At 35.4% G+C, this 21352-nt stretch overlaps 1 protein-coding gene across 2 annotated transcripts; it reads right to left on the bottom strand.

The window, feature by feature from the left end:
• Positions 1 to 638: 638 nt before the first annotated feature.
• Positions 639 to 20303, bottom strand: LOC140165471 (chitinase-3-like protein 1). 2 transcript variants are annotated; one of them, XM_072188766.1, is made up of 9 exons: positions 20240 to 20303; positions 10105 to 10212; positions 9297 to 9751; positions 8152 to 8276; positions 7174 to 7300; positions 6147 to 6329; positions 4836 to 4955; positions 3866 to 3998; positions 639 to 1017 (listed from the first exon to the last, which is right to left on the bottom strand). In XM_072188766.1, the coding sequence occupies exons 1-9, from the start codon at positions 20298 to 20300 to the stop codon at positions 764 to 766; spliced, it is 1566 nt and encodes a 521-aa protein (XP_072044867.1). In that variant the 5' UTR covers positions 20301 to 20303; the 3' UTR covers positions 639 to 763. The 2 variants fall into 2 exon arrangements, with proteins under 2 accessions (XP_072044867.1, XP_072044875.1); XM_072188774.1 differs by lacking the exon at positions 20240 to 20303 and adding an exon at positions 18725 to 18991.
• Between the last annotated feature and the right edge of the window lie 1049 nt (positions 20304 to 21352).

Consider the following 21352-nt stretch of genomic DNA (forward strand, 5'->3'; position numbering starts at 1 on the left):
ATGCTAATAACTCAATTTCAGCCAAAAGTAGATGCAACAGAGCTCTTCATTTAATGAATTCAGTTGGATACACTTTCACAACACCATCATTGTTTATCATATTTAATGAAGTGTTATTACTTAAAAACTACTCTTCTTCATAAAAACCATGACACAAACATTGCATCTCATAATTAATTTTTATCATTCTAAAGCATTATATACATAATCATATTTGCCAATTTTACAATCTTTAATTACAATCTTGTAAAATAATTTTGTCAACGTTGTGGCTTATTTTTGTACCTTAAACATAAGTAGATACAGTTTGGAGATTTACAAATTAAATATAACATACGGTCATATGTGATATTTGGTTTCCTGATGAGAATTTTAGTCATACTTTACATGGAATATTTGAAATAGTCAACCACAAAACAGATGTTTACTGTGTCCTAATATTGCCGTCTGGGAGGTATAGTGGCAAAATTCTGAGTGAACCGAATCTGATGAACGTTTCAGACAATGAGAAATTAGTGAACTCACCATTTCTGTTAGCATTATGTGTCTCCGATAAATTTTGAGAATTAATTGAGACACACTGTAGTTTTTGAGGTTATTTCTCCTTTCGACGGGATTTTCGATAACTGCAACATTTACTACTGAATATGACGCGATACTTTTATACAACATGAATGTGGAATCATATGATCTTAACAAAAGCAAACAGATTTTTTAAGTTCTCAAACTGTAAAATTTGAAACATTGTTTTAATTTTACTTCACTATTGGCATGATGGTGTGTTGTCTGTCCAGTCGCAACAGCTGCAGGCCCCGTTGAAAACAAGGGGGGAGCCGCAAGTTTGAGTATCGATGATCTGTCCGCCTGAGCAATGATAGTATTTTGCGCTGCATGGTCCTGACTCAACCAGTTGACCGTCAGCAACGCCAGAACAAGGGTTGTTTGGGTCAATCGTTGGTGTTTGAGTTGTTGGTAGATTAGGATCTCTGGTTGTCGTTGGTGGTGGTGTGTAGTTACCTAGAAAACAGAAAAATAAGAAGCAGCGTATTTTAATAGGGATTATTTTAGACCAGGCTATAATTATGACTATAGCGTACGCCACATTTACACACGGTTGGGGGGAGCTTTCACTACATTTACCGACAACCACATGGTTTTGACGACAACACATCAATTTTTGCCGACAAAAATTGTGTATTGGGGGGTGTCAGTTGGATTCCGTCTTCTAACCGTTTATGAATTGGTCCGCTTATTTTTAAACCTGTTGCGGTCTACTGTCAAAACTGTATCACAAAACTGATTTTTGGTGTTTGTTGAAATCCTTTAACATTATTTATAGATTGTTTCCTTCAATATACTCCTTTTGTCTTCCTTTAACAAAAATAATGGAACCCTATAAATAGATCTCTTTAATGATTATCAATGCACCCTACTGATTGGTAACAAATTAATCATTTCATCAACAGATTTTTCATTTATGTATGTGAGAGTATAGTTACTTTGGAGAATCGGTCGATTACAAAAAAATTGTATTGGTCACATGGGGATCCCCTTGACCACTGAATCAAAGAAGATATTGAAAGTATTCACAAAAATGGTGTGTTTATCTTTTTCGCGTCTAACCTCGTTAAAATCCTTTGTCCTGTTGAGCTACACAAAATTGTATACTTCATTGATTTTGGTTTTTGTAGTTGATAACATCATAACCTAACCAACAGAAGTAATTTTGCCTTCAGGAAACAGAAACGAATACGCCTAGGGTGATCTCCACAAAAGCGGGCTAGTCACACTTCATGCACATACTGACCAATTGAGTCGACTAACCAAACCAGGGAACTTTGAATTATGGGAAGGCGACATGTTGCTGGAGGGTTAGAGTTCATAGGGCAAACGTTACCAGTTTAGTAATTAATATCATTTACGTGTTGTAATACCGGTAAAAACATTGATTTTTTAAAAAGATTCGGTGAGGTTCATACGAGAAAAGATGAAACGACCCATTATTTACCAATCCCTTCAACCTGGTCTTACTATTGCAGGGGTTGTGCCACTAATAGTTTCCCCCCTCCCGATGCACTAAACACACATGTTGCGCTCATTTTAGTAAAACACTGATACTTAATTTTAGGTCTTTCACAAATATTATAAGTGATATTGATTCAAAACTTTAAAAAGCGAGTAAATCGTATTGTATCATTTAAAGAAAATATATTTTTTTTGGCATATGCATTGTCTACAAGTGAAACATAGTGCAGTTACGTCCACGGCAAATTCACCGTGACCTTTCCAGCCATAAACCCGCTTATTGAAGATTAAACCGATATATGCAGTACTAAACCATTATATAGTAATCTATTGTCCAATGCAAATTTATTACCACCTGATAATATTAATCCAATGAGCGACCGAATTGTCCGCTACGGACGACTAATCCAAGCGATAATGACGCTATTGACATGTACGAGCGGAGCTCCACTGACCGAGTTTTGGGGTATTTTTCACTGGTTTGCAGCTGTTTGCTGTCATTTACTCATCAAGGCGGACCACCGTTATTATAAGGACTATGCCAATTATTTAAAGATTGACATGTAGAGAATAAGCCATACTTGATTGAAAAAGTACTAAATTTGTACCAATGACGGTTTTATGACACCAATATTCCAAATACGACCAAGCCATGGCTGCCCGGTGAAGCAAAATGTGCATTGGAATAACACGGCGAGCTTGGATAGATGGTAGGATTTCTTTTTTTTTTTTTTGTATGTTCCCCCGTTATTAAAGCTTGTACCGGGTTGAAGATTCAGATATTTGGAAAAGAATAAGTAATTGAAACATAGAGCAAGTACTAAAATCATAGCTTTTATACTTTTTGATATATGATACTTACTAGTTCATCCCCAATAGCTACAACACAGCGCTACCAGTAGGGTTCAATTCCCTATTGTGAGTGCCCCCGTGTTGTGTGCGCCCCTGTGTTGTGTGCATACATGTAGTTAACAATAACTGCATGATGAGATGTATTTTTAGCATATGCATTGTCATAGCTAGGATTTTGTTACCCCTTAGTAAAGCGTATAACCAAAAAATACCAAACTAAAGGGTAAAGCAATGGTTCGGGGCTACTACCCCTTAACATATTTACAATATTATACATATGATATGGAGGATGCCAAAAACCCCCCAAAAAACAAATCCTAAGTGAAGAAAAAAGCAAAATATCACAATTAAAATAAATGATTAAATTGTAAATAAATATTTCTTTTCATACAATCTCCACTTGTCAGCCTCTATGGCCCACAGTTGATAAATATTAATACGGCAAGTTTTGTGTTCACCCATCCGCACTGTAAAATTAAGTCGCTACATTTGGCTATACGTTTTTCAAGTTTCAAAATCTGATTTTAATCTGCTCTTCTCCCCAGGCGCGGAGTAGATGTTATGGATATAAAAAGTGACCGTTTTGGCTTCTATTTTGGAAATCCGTAAACGATTTTGTTTAATGCAACAATAACAATAATAGTATAAAAATGTTGCAACATCTCGGGTGGGGGTAGGGGGGCATTTCCCCCCTCAGACACACCCTGCGTGTGGATAAAAATCAAATGGTTTCCAACTTCTCAGGGGCGCACATTCACCCCAGACACCACCCCGGTGCACCACTTAGGTCGGACAAGTGTGCCGCGATGGTCGCTTCGCAGCCGCATTTTTACATTTTGTGATCCTTATCTAGTCGGATCCCCCTGGCTGGTCTAGATCAGCCGCTGCGTCTCTTAAATTTAATGCTTCCGTCGCCACAAAATTATAGTGTGTTTTGAACGTAAAAATACATTTTTACGTTCAAAAAAACATTAGGTGCGATATTTACCTCCTAGTACCATAGTATGCATTTTCTTCATCAATGGCCATGTTCCTTGTCCACAGAATGTTCCTCTGAAGTCATCAAGATCCAAAGCCCAGACCATACCACCACGAAGACCCAATTCTTTAATGATAGCACCCTATAGTAAAAAAGAATTAGCACCTATTATTACTATGCACGTGAACATCCGAGTGCGGTATTTTGACTACCTCTCATCGCGTGCAAGCTACATCATTATGGTTTATAAAGGTTCTCTATAAACAGACTTTGCACTCAATGACGTCTGCAGCAGACGACAGGTTTGCCGAATTTTACTAAAAAGCAGTAATTGCTTGTTCTTGCTGCCTGTGAACTGCTCTGTGAAAAAAAGAATTCAATTGTGACGTCAGATTTATGTGAAAATGCAGCTTTTGAGAAAATCATATATAAGCATGATTTGACCCAAATACTTTTGGATATAACTAATTATTTTTTCGTGTAGTTGTTTTGCATTATGGATTTTCAAAACTAGACATGCTATTTTTTTACCGTGTTTTAAAAATATTTATAGAAAAAGGTAAAAATTTGAACGTCAAACGCATTTAGGATAAACTGACGCATACATTTTACACCAGCTAATGTCAATGCATATTGAGTTTTGTGATCATGCGCTAGCATTAGAGGTGCTTTGAGGATTTTAATCAGATTTGGCTTAAGCATGTGTCCAATTTGAATGACAATTAGTATATGTGATGCTGATATGATTCAAAATATTGATGGATGTCAACCGAGGTCAAACAAAGGTCAAATTTTGTTATAAAAAAAATTTGTGCAAGGTCATTTTAAGGTCATCAAAAGTCATTTCAAGGCCACAGATGGACTTCGTGGTCTTTAAGACCGCAGTATATCTAGTTGTTATTGCAGATGTTTTTGGACACGTTGGCAACGCTTAATTCAATATGTCAATTTTCATCTTCCCATTGTTATACCCTCTTACCTTCTTGTCCAAGCTGTATATGTCATCATATCCAACCCATTCAGTAGAAGAATGTGCGTAGATAATCTCTCGAACAGGTTCCTCCTCCACCTTGAAGCCTTGAGCCAATTTCTCACAGATCTGAGAATATATGAAATAAAAATAACAATCAAAACTCCAAGTATCCATTGCCATGTTCTTTCTCCGCAGAAAGTTCAAGTCATCATTATCCAAACATAGATAGTATATACGACGATCCGCTCATGATGGACCTGTTATTCACTTCCACAAATGAAGAGTTTGTTTCCAAACCACGTTAAGTCCACAACCACATGTTTCTAATTTACTTGTGTGATACAATCACAATTACTTTGACAAGTTTGACATTAGCTAATTGATGTTAAAAATCCACAACTCATTCACAGTTTTAAAAGGTAGTTAAAAGCCACTTTTTGTCTTGATTTGAATCTGTTTTATCATAATTATGCAGTTTTATCATATGCAGTTGTTTCACCAAAAGTTCAATAATTTTTTAAGTAATTAATGTTTTATTTTATAAAGGACCTCAATGAAAATAAGCCCTTTAAGGGCTTTCTTGGGCTATCCTTGGCATTGTATGTTATTTTATAAATATGTTGTGTGATGTTATTTATTGCAATTTTTTTATGTATATTCTGTTCTGGTAAATTGTATAATGTCTTTTGAAATGCCAAATAAAATCTATCTATCTATATCTAGCAACAATGAGTTGTACCATCAACAAGCCATTATTTACCACAACAATGCTGCTTAACAATATGCAGACTATTGTTCTCACTTGGGAACCAAATGCATCACACAGTATTGTTACTGTGCATCCATCCACTCTTTGTTTTGTAATAGTGCATCCAACTGAAATCACTGTACGTATAGCATCACAACCCATTGTAATATCGCACAGGTAAATCAGAAACATGTTTTGTGGACTTAACATCGTTTGAATCCAAGCTCTTCAAATATATGTGTCAGAATAAACTTGATCATCGGTGTAACTATACTCATTCGCACATGAATTGTTACTCTTTTACTGAAATTGAACAATTGTGCAGGCCTGGTTCTGAAAGTTTTCTAAGAAAATATTTTAGCTTGTCGCCATTGTAGGTATTGAACATCTGTGCACAAGTGTACAACGACGTGGACACTTTGAAGATTAATTTATCTGAAACAGCTTAGTTTCTCTTCCGGTTATTTTTAAATTCATAGTAATCCACTTACTCTGGTGTGTGTTTCGGTTTATATAGGAATTATTTGCTGGTGTATATTCAATATCGTTCCCTGAAAAATATTTCTTACCTCATAGTAAGACCAGAAACCAGTTTCTCTGGTGTATGTGCCTTTTGAGGCTCCTCCAGATGCAGGTGCATTGACTCCATTCTCTGTTCCGGCAAGTGTGAATGCCCTTCCGTAGGTTCCCATACCAAGTACTAACTTACTTTGTGGTGTGCCTCTGGCCAGCCATTCATTTGCCGCCCATTCCTGTCGGATAAAGATAAATTGTACAACGGTTGTTCAGAAAAACACAAACAAACCAATAAATTTATAAAAATATAAAACAAAAAACATCATGGCCTTACGAGTACTCGTTTGCCTGGGGCAAATGTTAAAACATTGACTTTATACATACTTATCACGTCGTTTAAGTTCAATCTTCATCAACAAAAAATAGTCAAGTAGTTTGTCTGGGACATTTTCTGAAGGAGGACACCCTCAATGTTTTCAACATCCCGAATTTACACGATCGTAATACTTTAACAATCTAACATAACCCTGCAAAATATAAGTGGAGTGCGTGCGCGATGTTCATGCACTGGAGTGACATGCATTGGCGACATAGGCGCTGGGATTAACGACTTTCTTCGTTTACCTCAAAAGGGGACATATCTGACAGTGAAATCTAACATTTTATGGAAAATAGATACAAATATATTTTTAGGGAAATGTTACAATAATGTTTTAAGGCGAGTGAGAAGACAGGAGCTATATTTTACTTCTTAATACATTTATTTTATAAGAAATGACAGGAAGCTATATAAGGCCAAGGCCAATAATAAATATATCAAAAGGATTTTCGGGTGTTTCCCCCTCCCGTGAAAAATCATGCGCATGGGGCGGAATGATACCCTTTATATCAAGAATTGGGAGCTCCTTTTTAAATCTATACCGTCCCTCTTGTGCACCAGCTTTATTTGTCTCAATATTTGAGTGCATACACCACTCGGCCATGCTCCCCTCCAATGTGCCTCAATAGTTGAAGTATTTGAGCAGTGTGACTTCAAAAATAATGCAACACACAAAAAGTTTTTAATTAAAAAACACTAACCACTGTAAGAAGTTGGGTATCAGTGTCGTCCTCGGTGGTATGAGGGCGAGTTGTAGTATGATGACCAGTGACTGCTTCCCAGGCTCCTCTCAGATCGTAGCTCATCAGGTTAATCCAGTCCAAAGAACTGTTAACGGAAGAATAGACCAAAAGTCAAAGTTACAGCTCAACTGTATTAAAATGCATGTTCTTAGGTGAACCGTGCTCAAAATAAATTTAAAAAAAAATGCAACGGACAACGCAACGCCTTTGCAACGATAACAAGCAAACAATCGTAGCTAAATGTTTAAGGATGCATGGTAATTTCCAGGGGCGTAACCAGACCTGACCTTCCGGGGGCAAGATTGAAAAATTTCCCAATTCTTGACCAAAAGTCGCGAGCGGCTTGCCGCGGAGCGTTAAACGGGTGGCGTCCAGGGGGTCAAGGGGGCGGAGCCCCCTGAAGCTCCTGGTATATTTGGCATATTAGAAGCTAAAAAATCAGTGTTTCAGAGTACAAATTTCAAATTCCCTCTTTCTTTCCCTTTTCTTTTCTCCCTTCCCTTTTTCTCTTCTCCCTTCCCCCTTTTTCCCCTCTTTTCTTCTTTCCCCTTTTTCTTCTTCCCTCTTTTTCCCTTTTTTTCTCTTCTCCTTCCCCTTTTTTCTTCCTCTTTTTCTCTCCTTCCCCCCTTTTCCCCTTCCCAATTTTTTGCTCTTCTTCCCAGTTTTTTGTGTCGGGGGGGGGGGCAGCTTGCCCCCCCGGCCACCCCACTGGTTACGCCACTGGTAATTTCTGATGTATGCGACATGAGTCACGTGTTTGTGTACGAGGTTCACACTAGTACCAGATTCTTAGGGGAAATTAAATATTTTCTTCATCAGGAAATCCTCTGATCCATGTTTAATATATATCAGAATGATATGCACCGAAAATCCCAATTGTACATTGTGTTAACTTTCAATCTTCAAACTGCAACAATTTTGACAAAACTAACTTACGCTTGAATCTTGTTGATTTCATAGGCAGCATCCATGTTTCCTTTGCCAGCAGCTACAGCAGCAGTCAAAAGCATACGCTCCTGGCCAGTTGCGGCAGACTCGGCTTCAAAGGCAGCTCTCAATTCCTAGAGAAAGTTACCAAAATATTTAACCCATTTCTTTATTCATACAAATTAAAATGTCGGGTTTTATAAAGGTCATGAAATCGTTTAAACGTTTTGTATGAAAACACACTACTACAATATTTTTAAAATGTTTTCGAAATGTCATTGTTCAACTAGTTTTTGCAAACATTTTTGGTCAAATATTTTGTCAACACTTAAATAACATTGTGTTAAAATATTTGCACCCAGCAAACACAGAAATGTTCTTAAAATGTTTTTTACTAAACGTTTTAATAACATTTAAATGTCGGGTTATATAAAGGTCGTGAAAACATTTTAAAAATTTTATTGTAAATATTTGGGGCAAACAATTTTTGCAAAACATTTTTTCAACCCCAAAATAACATTCTCTTTAGTATGATTTGTACCAATTTTTCAAAAATGCTTTTTGAATGTTATTAAAACGTTTTTATACCCTTTATGTAACCCGACATTTAAATATTTTCTGTAAAACATTTGTGTTTACTGTGCAGTTAATTACCAACAAATGTTATTTAATGTTATGAAAATGTTTTATACCATTAATGTACCCTTTATATAACCCGACATTTAAACGTTTTCTGACAACCTTTTATAACCTTTTGCGAATGATGTCGAAAACGTTTTGTGTTTGCTGGGTGAACATATAATAAACATGGTATAAAAGAATCCATTTTGTTTTAGTCCAAAAAGTGAAACTATAATTGATCGTTCTGTTAACCAGACCAAAAATGACGTACTACGCAGGTCAGTCCAATCACATTTCGCGCCCTTGCCCTGACGTCAGACGCAAACTAGTCTTTCTAATTTTGTCTTCAATAATAAAGGGCGTGGTTTATTAAACCCAGGAAATGGATTGAACAAATTGTTTTTGTAAAGGCTCTCAAAGTTTTTAAGTAAAAATATCAACAAAAATTTCTTTAAAGTACATGGTTCGTTTAGGTGATAAACATGATAAACGTAAAACAACAAGTATCAATTTAAACATTTTAAAATGATTACCTGACAAAGTACTGTAAACAGTTCTCGGTTTTCTGGTCTCTTCATCGGATCATCACCTCTGACATTGTCTCCTGGATACTCCCAGTCAAGGTCCAAACCATCAAACTTCCACTTCCTCAGATAACCGATGGCATGATCAATAAACTTCTTTCTGCTTGAAGCTGATGCTACCACCTCCGTGAATCCGGCAGATCCATGGGTCCATCCACCGACAGCTAGTAGAGTTTTTAGGCTCGGGTTTTGCATCTTCAGGTCGGTGAAATGCTCGAACATACCTTTTGACCATTCCGTAGATTCATCATTCCATTCATACGGTGCCAGAACACCATTGGCAATTTTAGCGAATGAATAGAACAAATGGGTACATAGGAATGGGTCGATGTCGTAAGGGAAGAATTGCCCTGCGCCTGGACGGTATTGTGACCAGTTAGTATGGTAGCAACCAAAAACTGGGGCTGTAGATAGAGAAAAACAAAGCGTGATATTTTTAATCACATTCATTAGTATTTAATCAAAAAGAACCAACGTAAATACCAAATCGTTCTTATTCCATCCCCAATACGTAAAGAAGAGTAGAAATTTTGTGCGTCTGCGCAAAGAATTCTCAATATGGCCAATATACTTACGCAATATAATATCGAATTATTAGTCTAATTATTTTGTTTTTAAAACAACGTTGGAACTTATTAACGATTTTATGTTTTTTCTTTAGGTTGAACTACTAATTTAAAAGTCGTTGTATAAAACTATACTTATTTCCACAAAATTCATAAATTCATATTAAGAAAACTAATTGTAGTCATGTTACCGTTTTTGGGTTCAATAACAGTTCTCGATTTAACAGCACTGGTTCTCGGGCTCGAGAGAACTCCACAGATCAACACGACTAAGACTATAAATCGCAACATCTTGTATTCTAGAAAGAACAAAATAGAAAAACAAAGTTGACTTTAACAGAAACATACAAGGAAAGTCTTGCAGACAATATGGTTACTCAAAAGGGTCAGTGTATATGACCGGCCAATGGGGTAGGAAAAAATTATTGAAGTATATTGAATCCAGTACCTTTGGGCGACACAATAAGTTCATGGTACAAATGCGCACGAAAAAGTTTGCTATATTGAAGTTAAAGGGATGAAATATGGTGCCAAAATGGAATAAATGCGCGCGAAGCGCGTGAAAATTTGCACTTTTGAGGCTAAAATGGGCAAATATGAGGTTAATTTAGTCAGAAGCCCACATTCAGATGTCAACGTTGGGGGGATGATTGTATGGACCATCCCTGGCAAAATATTGGGGGGGTATCTCCCATCCCCTGGGATCTACGCCTACACTCGCTAAAAAAACCTATTCAAAAATGAATAGAATCTATTCAAATTTGAATAGGTAAACATGTACGCCGGGCACTTAAGAGAATCTATTCAAATAAATGATCCCAAATTCTATTCAAAAATGAAGAGGTCACTTGTCAGAAAATGAATAGTTTACTAGTTACAGTTGATTAGAATCTATTCAATTTATTTGAATCTATTTGACTCTAGTCAATAGGGAACGAATATATGCCTGGGAATACTTCCGCTTCGCGCTAAGAGAGGATACTGGCTATTAGGCTCTACATGATTAAAATGTAAAGAAAAGATTCTGAGTGTACAAAAATTTTGATTACCTAAAGATTGTGGCATTGTGCACACAATTTAATTGCATGCATGCAAGTTAAAAAAATGTGTGTGTAGTGCGCAAATATATTGAGTCACAGCACCTAATAATTTTAAAACTCCTGTATTTTTGGTGTCAAAAAATTACGACCCCCCATATTTTGGTATAAAAATTCAATGAGCCCCAGTATATTCATGAGCCCACATTTCAAAGAAAATGTGGCCCCTAACGAGAAACATTTTTTATAATGTGGCCTAAACTGTTATTTTCAAACAAGCTACCAACTGAAAATATTTTGGTAAATATTTACGTGAGGCACATGGCTTACAGAAATACATAAAGAAATTGTCGAAAATAAACAACAATTACTTGTGACTCATCTTTCAAATGACTAAATAGGCCTACATGTACCGCTCTGCGACTATTCCCTTTTAAAAGGAATTGTTGTTGAATCAACAAGAATTCCTTTTAAAAGGGCGTGGTCCCGCTCCAAGGTTGCTGTCGTGCCTGGAATTGTGTAGACTTTCTAAAGTTCAATATCACGTCACATGGTCCCAACCGCGATCGCTGCGACTCATCACCGTGGTGTTGAATAGCCATCAAGTGTATTTGAGATCATGGTGACACGTACTACAGAAATTATCTATAAAATTACGGTCTCAAAAGTGGATTGCAGAAAATTCTAATGTATTTGCTTGAAAATATAACATCTATGGTGTTAAATAGCGTTTGCCCTGTGTTTTTCATCCGTGCCTATGTCCCCACCGTACTGTACAAATGTGTAATGGCGGCCGACCAAGAAGCAAAAGACACCGGATACAGCAGCGTGCGTACTTTTGACCAATGAAATCCCTCATTATCGTTGACGTCATTTTGATGAGTGTGTCGATTCAAAGTTTTCTGCGATGTTGATACTAAATCGCATCAAACGGTATGATTCGATTTAAAAATGATAAGGGATCTATTCAAATTGACGAGTTTCTATTTTAACAAAATGAATAGCATAGGGCCTGCACTTTGGCTCGACATTTGAAAGGGGCGTGAATTCATTTTTGGATACGCCCCTATTATAATTAGGTAATACTCGACTCACACACATTCCCTATTATGTATATACATGTACCACATGTAGTAAATCTGTCTGCTTTATCTGTATTGTGCCGTTCTTAAGCAAATAGTTAAACACGATTTCATCAAACATTATAACAATAGCTCTTTTACAGTGTGCAATCATCCCGGGCAATAATTTGGCAATAATAGAGGATGTGCGTGAAATTATTGATTGGCTCCATACAAAGGATTTGAACCGGTGTCCTTCACCGTAATCATGGCGCAATGCAGTGCATTCAATCAAACGTTGTCGTCAACCTATTTTTGATCGTATAGTGCATTAAATTTGTTATGTGTGTGAGATGTCGCGGTAGATTGCAATAGCTTGTAATCATGCTTTTGTTGAATGAATTTGAGTACTCCGCCATATTTACGTCATAATCTAGGTGATTATTTGCATTGTATGTCTTGAATACGCTGGCGAAGTTGTGTAATAATCGGACTAATGCTATAACAGTAGGTGAATACAAGTATTGAATATAGGCCTATCGCGTTGCAAAGCCCAGTTCAGTGATCCCAGCGAAAGTGAAAAAAAAATCATATTGTTACTTTTATAAAAAATTTTAATGAAAAAAATTGGCAAAAAACCCAAGAAAACGGCAGTATCGACGAAGTTGAAGCCTCATTCAAATAGGCCTACATGTAGCTAATTTATATACTGTCTGTAATTACAGATTCACGTAAATGCATTATTTTTGTCTTAAATAGGCCTACACGGCTTTTTGCTGAACCACTAGCAGAAGACACCAAATTGATGTTTTATGACCTTTGACATTCTTTTGTGGCGAGTGACATGGTCAGTTCAATTCACGCCGAGTGTCCTTGACAGGTTTGACTCTGCTTCAGTGGTCATGAAAGAATTCAAAAGATAACCTCTGCCCCAACAATCCCAAGCAATTGTCTGAAACTGCTTTTCGGATGATGTATCATAAGAACTCAGTCGTCAAATGATGATAGTCATATAATGACCAAAAGATTATTACTGACTACTATATCATTGAAGACTGAGTTCCGCAGTACTAAAATCTGAATTTTGATGATTTTTACGATCGTCCGGATGAAAAAATCACTGAATGGGCCGTTAGTTCCCTCCTCTCCTTACCTTGGCAATATGAATCAAAGAAAAAAAAAAAAAAAAAGAAAACAAGAAAAAAAAAAAAAGACAAAGAAAAGAAACAATAAAAGTAGGGATGACCAATGAACCATCAACTTGATTAGAACACTCCCATAGACATGCAGGGAGCTCAACTGTGCACTGCTTGCACATACATTTCTAAATTGATCTCATTCTTTTATTTTTTAATATTTTTCTGTAAAATTTGGGGAAGTTACTGCCAATTATATTTTGTAACTATCTTGCAAATTACAGCAACATAACTTATTTTGTTTTTCTGTAAGTGCGAGTCAAAATTGGTCCATCGCCACAGTGCGCTTAATTGCCAGTGGCTGAGTTTAGCACTGCTCAAGAATGGCACAAAATATTCAAATCAGTAAGATCAGGTGAAAAACGTGGCCTACTGAGCTGTAATTTGGCAGAGTTGCCAGTAATACCTCTATCATACCCTCTGTAAAAAGGTTAAAAAATTGAACAAGTAGATCTCGAGTTACAAATTAAATCACCAGCTTCCCTTTGGAATTTTTATATTCCTTTCAAATCTTGTTAAGAAGACACCTTTCTGAACATAAATGTGAAGTTTCGTGCTCATTCGATGTATTGTTCACCTGATCTTAACCCTAAACGTTTTCTTATATTTAGGCCTATAACATCTACAACTTGCTGCTGGCTATACCTTGTTTAGTACTTTCAAAAGAAGTACCTGAATGTGCAACCATAACTGTTTCAAAATAGCCCGCGATAGTCATGCAGGTAACTCCGAGGTCAAGCATTGAATTGGTTTGAACAAAGATACTCATAATGTATTGAGTGCTACTTTGGTTTGAATGAGGAATACTACAGGAATACACATGAGGCAGCATGATGAGGATAATCTCTATTGTTGTGAATGAGTCAATGACCTTCAAAACTTAAGATTTTGTTTACATACACCTACTAATTGGTCATATTAAACCCAATAACATTGAAATTCTTGGTTGTGAAAAAAAGTTCACCTACTTAGTGCAATTTTGATTTTGTGCCATATCGGCTATCTTGGATGATTTTTGGCAAATGTCCTCTAAATGCATGATTTCAATGCCTTGGTTTGAAAAAATAAGTTATGCCAGTGACTAGTTAAGTGCCATTTCATAAGAAACCCTTTGATACTTTCACAATATGCTTGTTTCATGTTTGCAAATATGTTAAAATAAAGAAATATATAAAGGTAAATATATGCTTATGCCAATTTTGCTCCCAATTGCTATTTTTGGACCTTGTCATTTTATTTCGTTCCAATGACCGGTCAGAATGGGAAACTTTGATAATTCATAATTCGAAAAGTTTTTGACCGATTTTGACCATTCAACCACCAAAATACTTCTGTTGATTAGTTCTACTCAGAAAACAATCTTTTGTAGCAATAGGGTCAACATGAAATTTTGATGGTTATCCCTAATAAAAGAAAAACAAATATGAAAAGTTCGAACAATATTTGGTTTATAAAATTAATGTGACCGTGATGAGGCTCGAACTCACCACCTTCCGATTTAAAGTTCGAAGCGCTCGTGAACAAAATTCTGATGCCTTACCAAGTGAGCTGTGCTCCTGAGATACGAAATAAAAAATAAAATAATGCACTGTATACCTGCTTGTGTCGGTAATTGATTTGCTCATATTCCATAATGGTACAGTGCAACAGAGCAAAATGCCCATAATTTAAAAGCTATATAATTTATGAACAATATACACTACACATAAAAATACTAATACAAGGGCATTTCAACATAAGAATCCAAACAATTAAGTACCAAAATGCACAGCTTTGTCCTTATATCACATTTGGGTTTTTAACAAAATGTTATCAAACCTCTACTGTGATTGGCAGCTGCACAAGGCATCTCTTTGATAGCTGATAATGGCCATCCATTCAGCAAGTGGCTACTAACTGACCTTGACAGGCTTGAATGAGCACTGTCATCTGCTACAAAACCATCACACTCTAGGTTTGACAATGGAGTGAAAGACTATTATTATTGATTAGGCGCGGATTTTAAAAGTACAGCTCCTATGCGTGTATAGCAAAAAATTGGAATAGAATGTTTGGAGTCATGTAACTAAAATACTAAATGCATTCTGCAAAATGTGCTCTATCTGACCAATTTATAAAGCATTTAATTAGCTTTAATTTGACACATTGTTTGACATGTTTGGAATTATGGTAAATCATTAAATAAAATATTTATTAATTAATCAATTATGTCAATTAATTAAAATTTAATGCAAATATGCATATTTTCTCTGACAGAATTGTAGGATTTGACAAGAGCCATTTTTCTTGTAAGTTTGATTCTTATAACATACCGGTATCGTATTGCGTCCCATTATAGTTAAAAAAAAAAAAAACGCGTGCAGGACACACATACGCACCCCTACACACACCCACCTCTTTGCTTTACCTCACTTGTTCTGTTCAAAATTAAAAGGGGACATAAAATTATACGACAGTAAAAGCTTACATTTTATGGAAATTATGTTTAACTATTTGTTTAAACAGCACAAAACAGATAAAGCAAAATTACTATACATAGGACTATACATGTATGGTATGCCAGGGACTGTTTAAGAATATATTATTAGATTTATGATATTTACTTCGAGGACTGTTATATAACAAAAATGTGAAAAATATCTAATTTTAATAATTTGTCATAAAATTTGTATTATATCATAAATTTCAATGAAATTTATTTGATATCAGAAAGACATTCTTCGTATTCAGAATGCAATTCGATATGTCTGATGTGCTCTCATGTCCCACAAAAATACTATCGAAACGCTCAAAACGCTCATTCCAGATCCCTTAAAGTCATAATGTACGATCTTATAATATGAATTTGGTTATTTTTTTTCAAACCTGATTTTTAGCATATTTGTAATGTTTACAACTTGCACCTAAATGGAATCAGCCAAATTGCTTGTGTTTGTAGGTAAGTTCGACATAAAGTCATAATGTCCTCCCATAGAACTGCGTGTTAAACCGCCAAAATAACAGTGTTTCTTTCACTTTACCTTATTATTTCAGCTCAAAATTAACAGAAACCATTCCCGATAATTATTACTAGTATTATTTCAGCATTTTGAGTATATAATGACAAATTTAAAATTTGAAGGAAATCGTACATTAAGTCTTTAATTTGGTTAATTTTCTTTTTCTTTTTTTTTTCTTTTCTTGTTTTATTTATTTTTCTTTGATTTATATTGCCAGGGTAAGAAGAGGAGGGAACTAAAGGAATATTCAGTGATTTTTTGATTTTGTTTCATCCCGACGGTCGTAAAAATCATCAAAATTCAGATTTTGGATACTAGACTGCGGAACTCGGTCTTCAATGATAGTCAGTAATTTTTATATTTTGGACATTACTATGACTATCATTTGAGGACTGAGTTCTTATGATCCGAGGAGCAGTTTCAGACAATTGCTTGGGATTATTGGGGCAGAGGTTATCTTTTGAATTCTTTCATGACCACTGAAGCATAGTCAAACCTGTCAAGGACACTCGGCGTGAATTGAAAGACCATGTCACTCGCCACAAAAGAATGTCAAAGGTCATAAAACACCAATTTGGTCATTTGGTGTCTTCTGCTATCTAAAGGCCTTACATGGCTGATTTTGTACCTTTCGTCATTGTCATAGATGTGCTAACAAAGCTTGCTAGTGCAGTGGTTCAGCCGAAAGCCGTGTGTCTAAGGCAAAAAATAATGCATTTACGTGAGTCTGTAATTTATATACCGGTACTGACAGTATATAAATTAGCTACATGTATTTGAATGGGGCTTCAACTTCGTCAATACTGTCGTTTTCCTGTTTTGTTTTTTTGCCATTTGTTTTTCATTAAAAAAATGTATAAAGGTAACAATTTGATTTTTTTTTCACTTTCGCTGGGATCACTGAATGGGACTTTGTAGCGCGGATTATTCAAAACTTGTTTTCCTACTGCTATATATATAGTATTACTCCGATTATTACATAACTTTGCCAGCGTATTCAAGACATAGGTTATATAAGGGATAAACTGTACATGGGTATAGAGGCCCTGCATGCTTTTATTGATTGGCTCCAAACAAAGGATTTGAAAAGTGTCCTTCACCGTAATCACGGCGCAGTAGCCTACAGTCCATTCAATCAAATGTTGTCAGTGTGCGAGACGAACGATGTATAAATCTGGAAGTCACATCATCACTTATCATGCTTATTGTAAAAAGTTTGTCCAATGCATATACTGTGTGTAGGCCTATTGTTCCCGGGTATTGTCAATGCAATCAAGCAAACAGGTATTATATTTTGAAAAGGCCGCTATAGTATATTCACATGGGTGTCTTGAATGGCCAATCATATGGGACATAATCAAATTGCAGTGACTGCTTCCTTTGTTACCACATGTCAGTCATCTTGTGATTATTGGACCATGTAAACCTGCAAAAAACGAGCCAAAGTGCAGGCCCTATGACTTTCTATTCAAAAAAATGAATAGGCCGTCATTAGAGTGTATGCTAACAAAACAACTAATATAAATGCGTATGTCACAAGCATCTTCCTATACAACAATGAATCATGGGCTTTCTTTGACACAGAAAAACTGTAATTATTGACATCTTCCAAAGAAAACTTCTAAGTAAGATACTAAATATCCGTTTGCCCATATACTATTGGATGCACAATAGTAATAAATTTCCCTATACTTTGTGTACAAAATCTATTCTTTATACTGATTTATATATATATATATTCTTTAAACTGATGTTTTCCTGACAGACAAACGAACAAGCAAGTAAACAAACTAAATTAAATATATTGATGACTAATTGAATTTTCGAGCTACTGGACCACGAATACAATATACTTTGTTCACCCTATTTTCAAAATAGAACCACTCGTGATTTTACCTAGAAGCAGCTGAGAAATGCATGAAAAAGCACAGAATCTTTCTCAATCTTGGCAGATGCTTAGATTCAAGCCTACATTTAATTCCTAAAATATGCACAATTGTTTTTGTTTTTAATATTAATTTATAGGTGTGTAACTTTTAAAACAGGAGATGGCTGGCAGCCATCTTCTGCAGAGAAAATAAAACAGAAGACGGCTTGCAGCCATCTTTTGTTTTATTTTCTCCGACCAAGCCATTGACTGCACAAAAACACCTCCACACGAAGCTATACGTTGAAGCTCTTCGACCTGTAGAAATACCACAAGGTAGACCCACAAATACTTGGATCTAAAGAATCAGCAGACTTGAAAAAATTAATCTTGAATTCGGATCATCAAAATTCATCGATGCATAATGTAAGCGACAGGAAAGTTTGGAATAATTTGAGTGAGGGCGTATGCCAACGGAGAAACACTGTAGAAGAAGAAGACTATACTAGTATATTCCTGAACAATATCGCGAAAATTTGAAATAAATTTGAAACTAATGACATAAAACTCCAAAGAAAAGCTTTCAACAAAATACAACAAACATAATATCAAACACTAAAATGTTTTGAAAGAAAAGTATTTTGTACTTACCGAATGTGCCAACAAAGACGAATGAGGATGAAGTCTAGAGAGTGGGACTTTATATACATTTGGGAAGGAACCTAGACGCGATCACACATGTTACGTTCCCCACGATGTTTCTCAGATAACAAGTGACATTGGATAGTTGATTGATTGACACATGCCAGATATCAATGATGGACTTCTAAACAGTACGACGGCAACTTATCTCACTTCCGAGATTGATTCAGTCATAAATCATGAGATTCAGCCGTAAATGCACGAATGGTTTTGTTTTTCAAATCTGATTTTTTTGTGTGGCATATTTGTAATTTTTACGCATGTCCCAACTTACACCCCTGGTTTAACCTACATGTACTTTGAATCAGCCAAATTTGAGAACCTCTTTGATGTCTCAAAAACAATAAATCCTTTGTAGAACAGCTGCAGTGGTCAACATAATTGGTGTTTTACCTCATTATTTCTGCTTCAAATGACCAGAAAACCTTCATGGCAGTTGTTTACTAATATCATAAATATTTTCTTATTTTTTGGCAAAGAATAACTAAACTGAAATAAACCGAAATCGTATATCATGTATATTTTGGTTTTAACAAAAATATAAACCCTAGGATTAAGAAAAAAAAACCGAGTTAAACTAAAATAAAGTTAGAAGTGCCCTAGACATGCTAGAGGGGTTTGAACAAGGACTCTGTAGTTCCTGAGTCCAAAGACTTACCGCTATTAAACCATACGAGTGGTTTGATAGGTTGTATTTTAAAAGCAATCTTATTCGCACTCAGTGGCTCACTCCTTCTGGAACTACTCCCCATTCCAGATAAATACAGCACTAATTTTTTGGGATTAAAAAAATATGATCAAGTTCTGCAAAATAAAACATAGTTAAATCCTAATCCTTTAGTTAGTCCTAACTGGCAATAAAAGTAAAATTTTAATATTTCGCCAATTTCTTGAAAAAAGAGCCAAAAACATGCATTTTTGGCATGTTTTCTGACAATCGAGTCACAAAAATCAAAGACTTGTAACAAGTCTAAGCATTCAAAATCTACAGTAGATGCTGCAATTTTGCTCTAAGTCCCACTTTTTTGTGTTACAATAATTAAATAATTGGTTATAAAAATGAAACATGTCTTTTCCAAAAACTGGAATGCATAAACTGAAATTAGTCTTAGTACAAGTCTTTAGGCTTGATTGTTACAGCATACGAAAAACACCCTAAAAACGCATGTTTTTGGCCCTTAATTCCAAAAATTGGCTAAATATTAAAATTTTTCTTTTATTGCCAGTTAGGACTAACTAAAGGAGTAGGATTTAGCTATGTTTCATTAGGCAAAACAGGATAATATTTTTTTTATCCCGAAAAATTAGTGCTGTATTTTTCTGGAATAGGGAGTAATTAACATCATCCAAATAATAAAATACCAACATTTATGCTGACTTTAAAATTATTTAAACGTTGTGAGCATTTTTTCACAAATAATAGACAATTAATAACAAAAGTTAGTTCATAGGGAAAACAATCACCCGTATAATACATCGCGTGACAATAGTTTAGCCTGAAGCTTGACCAATCTTTTGTCACCATCTTTGGAACGTCTGTTGTTGTTCTGGAAAGACAAAACATGAGTGAACCGAAATAATTCTTATCAGAACAAGTGATTCAAAGCTAAAATGAGGAATTGTGTATTTGAATGCATACTCATTTTCATTTAAACATTAATGTTTATCATATTATGATATATCTTTTAGTTTATATTTTGCACCTTTGTAAACGTACTAGTGCTCATAATTTTGCTGTGGCAAGCAAAAACACAGATACAAATTACAAGCAATTTTGCTGTGGCAAGCAATAATATTGTAATGATTGGCATTTAGTAAAAGATAAAAAAATGTCAAAATTTTGTCTTATCAAAACTGTGCTTCATTCATAGAACAGGGTTTTCTTTTTTCGTCGCCTAAATGATATTTGATTCCAGATCTATCATGATCCGGTAATTATTGACTCAGTCCCAGACAGGAATTGACCCCTTTAAATTTGTGAAGACCCATAAGACAATAATAAATAATAATAAATAAGCATTTATAATGCGCCATTTATCTAGAAAATTAAATCTAATCCAAGGCGCAAAAACACAGATACAAATTACAAGCAATTTTGCTGTGGCAAGCAATAATATTGTAATGATTGGCATTTAGTAAAAGATAAAAAAATGTCAAAATTGTGTATTATCAAAACTGTGCTTCATTCATAAAATGAGTGCGGATGTTGTGACAGATAAGGCAATCTAAGACCGGAAATGACCCGTAAGGCGACGAAAAAAGAAACCCTATTCTATTTTTTTTAAATGACCTAAAAAATCACCATAATCTGTAAATAATTTGCAATTTGAGAGAAAAAAAAATTGTTCCTGAAATTTCCGAAATTTGGGTCGGCATTCATTTGTACAGGATTTTTTTCCCCAATTTGTTCAAAATCTGGGTCGGTCGGGCCCGTAGAAAAGGGTTTTCTTTTTTCGTCGCCTAAATGATATTTGATTCCAGATCTATCATGATCCGGTAATTATTGACTAATGACAATGCAGGTTTTCAGTCCCAGACAGGAAATGACCCCTTTAAATTTGTGAAGACCCCATAAGA

Source organism: Amphiura filiformis, chromosome 1 (genome assembly GCF_039555335.1).
Source record: "Amphiura filiformis chromosome 1, Afil_fr2py, whole genome shotgun sequence".
NCBI classification, from domain to species: domain Eukaryota; kingdom Metazoa; phylum Echinodermata; class Ophiuroidea; order Amphilepidida; family Amphiuridae; genus Amphiura; species Amphiura filiformis.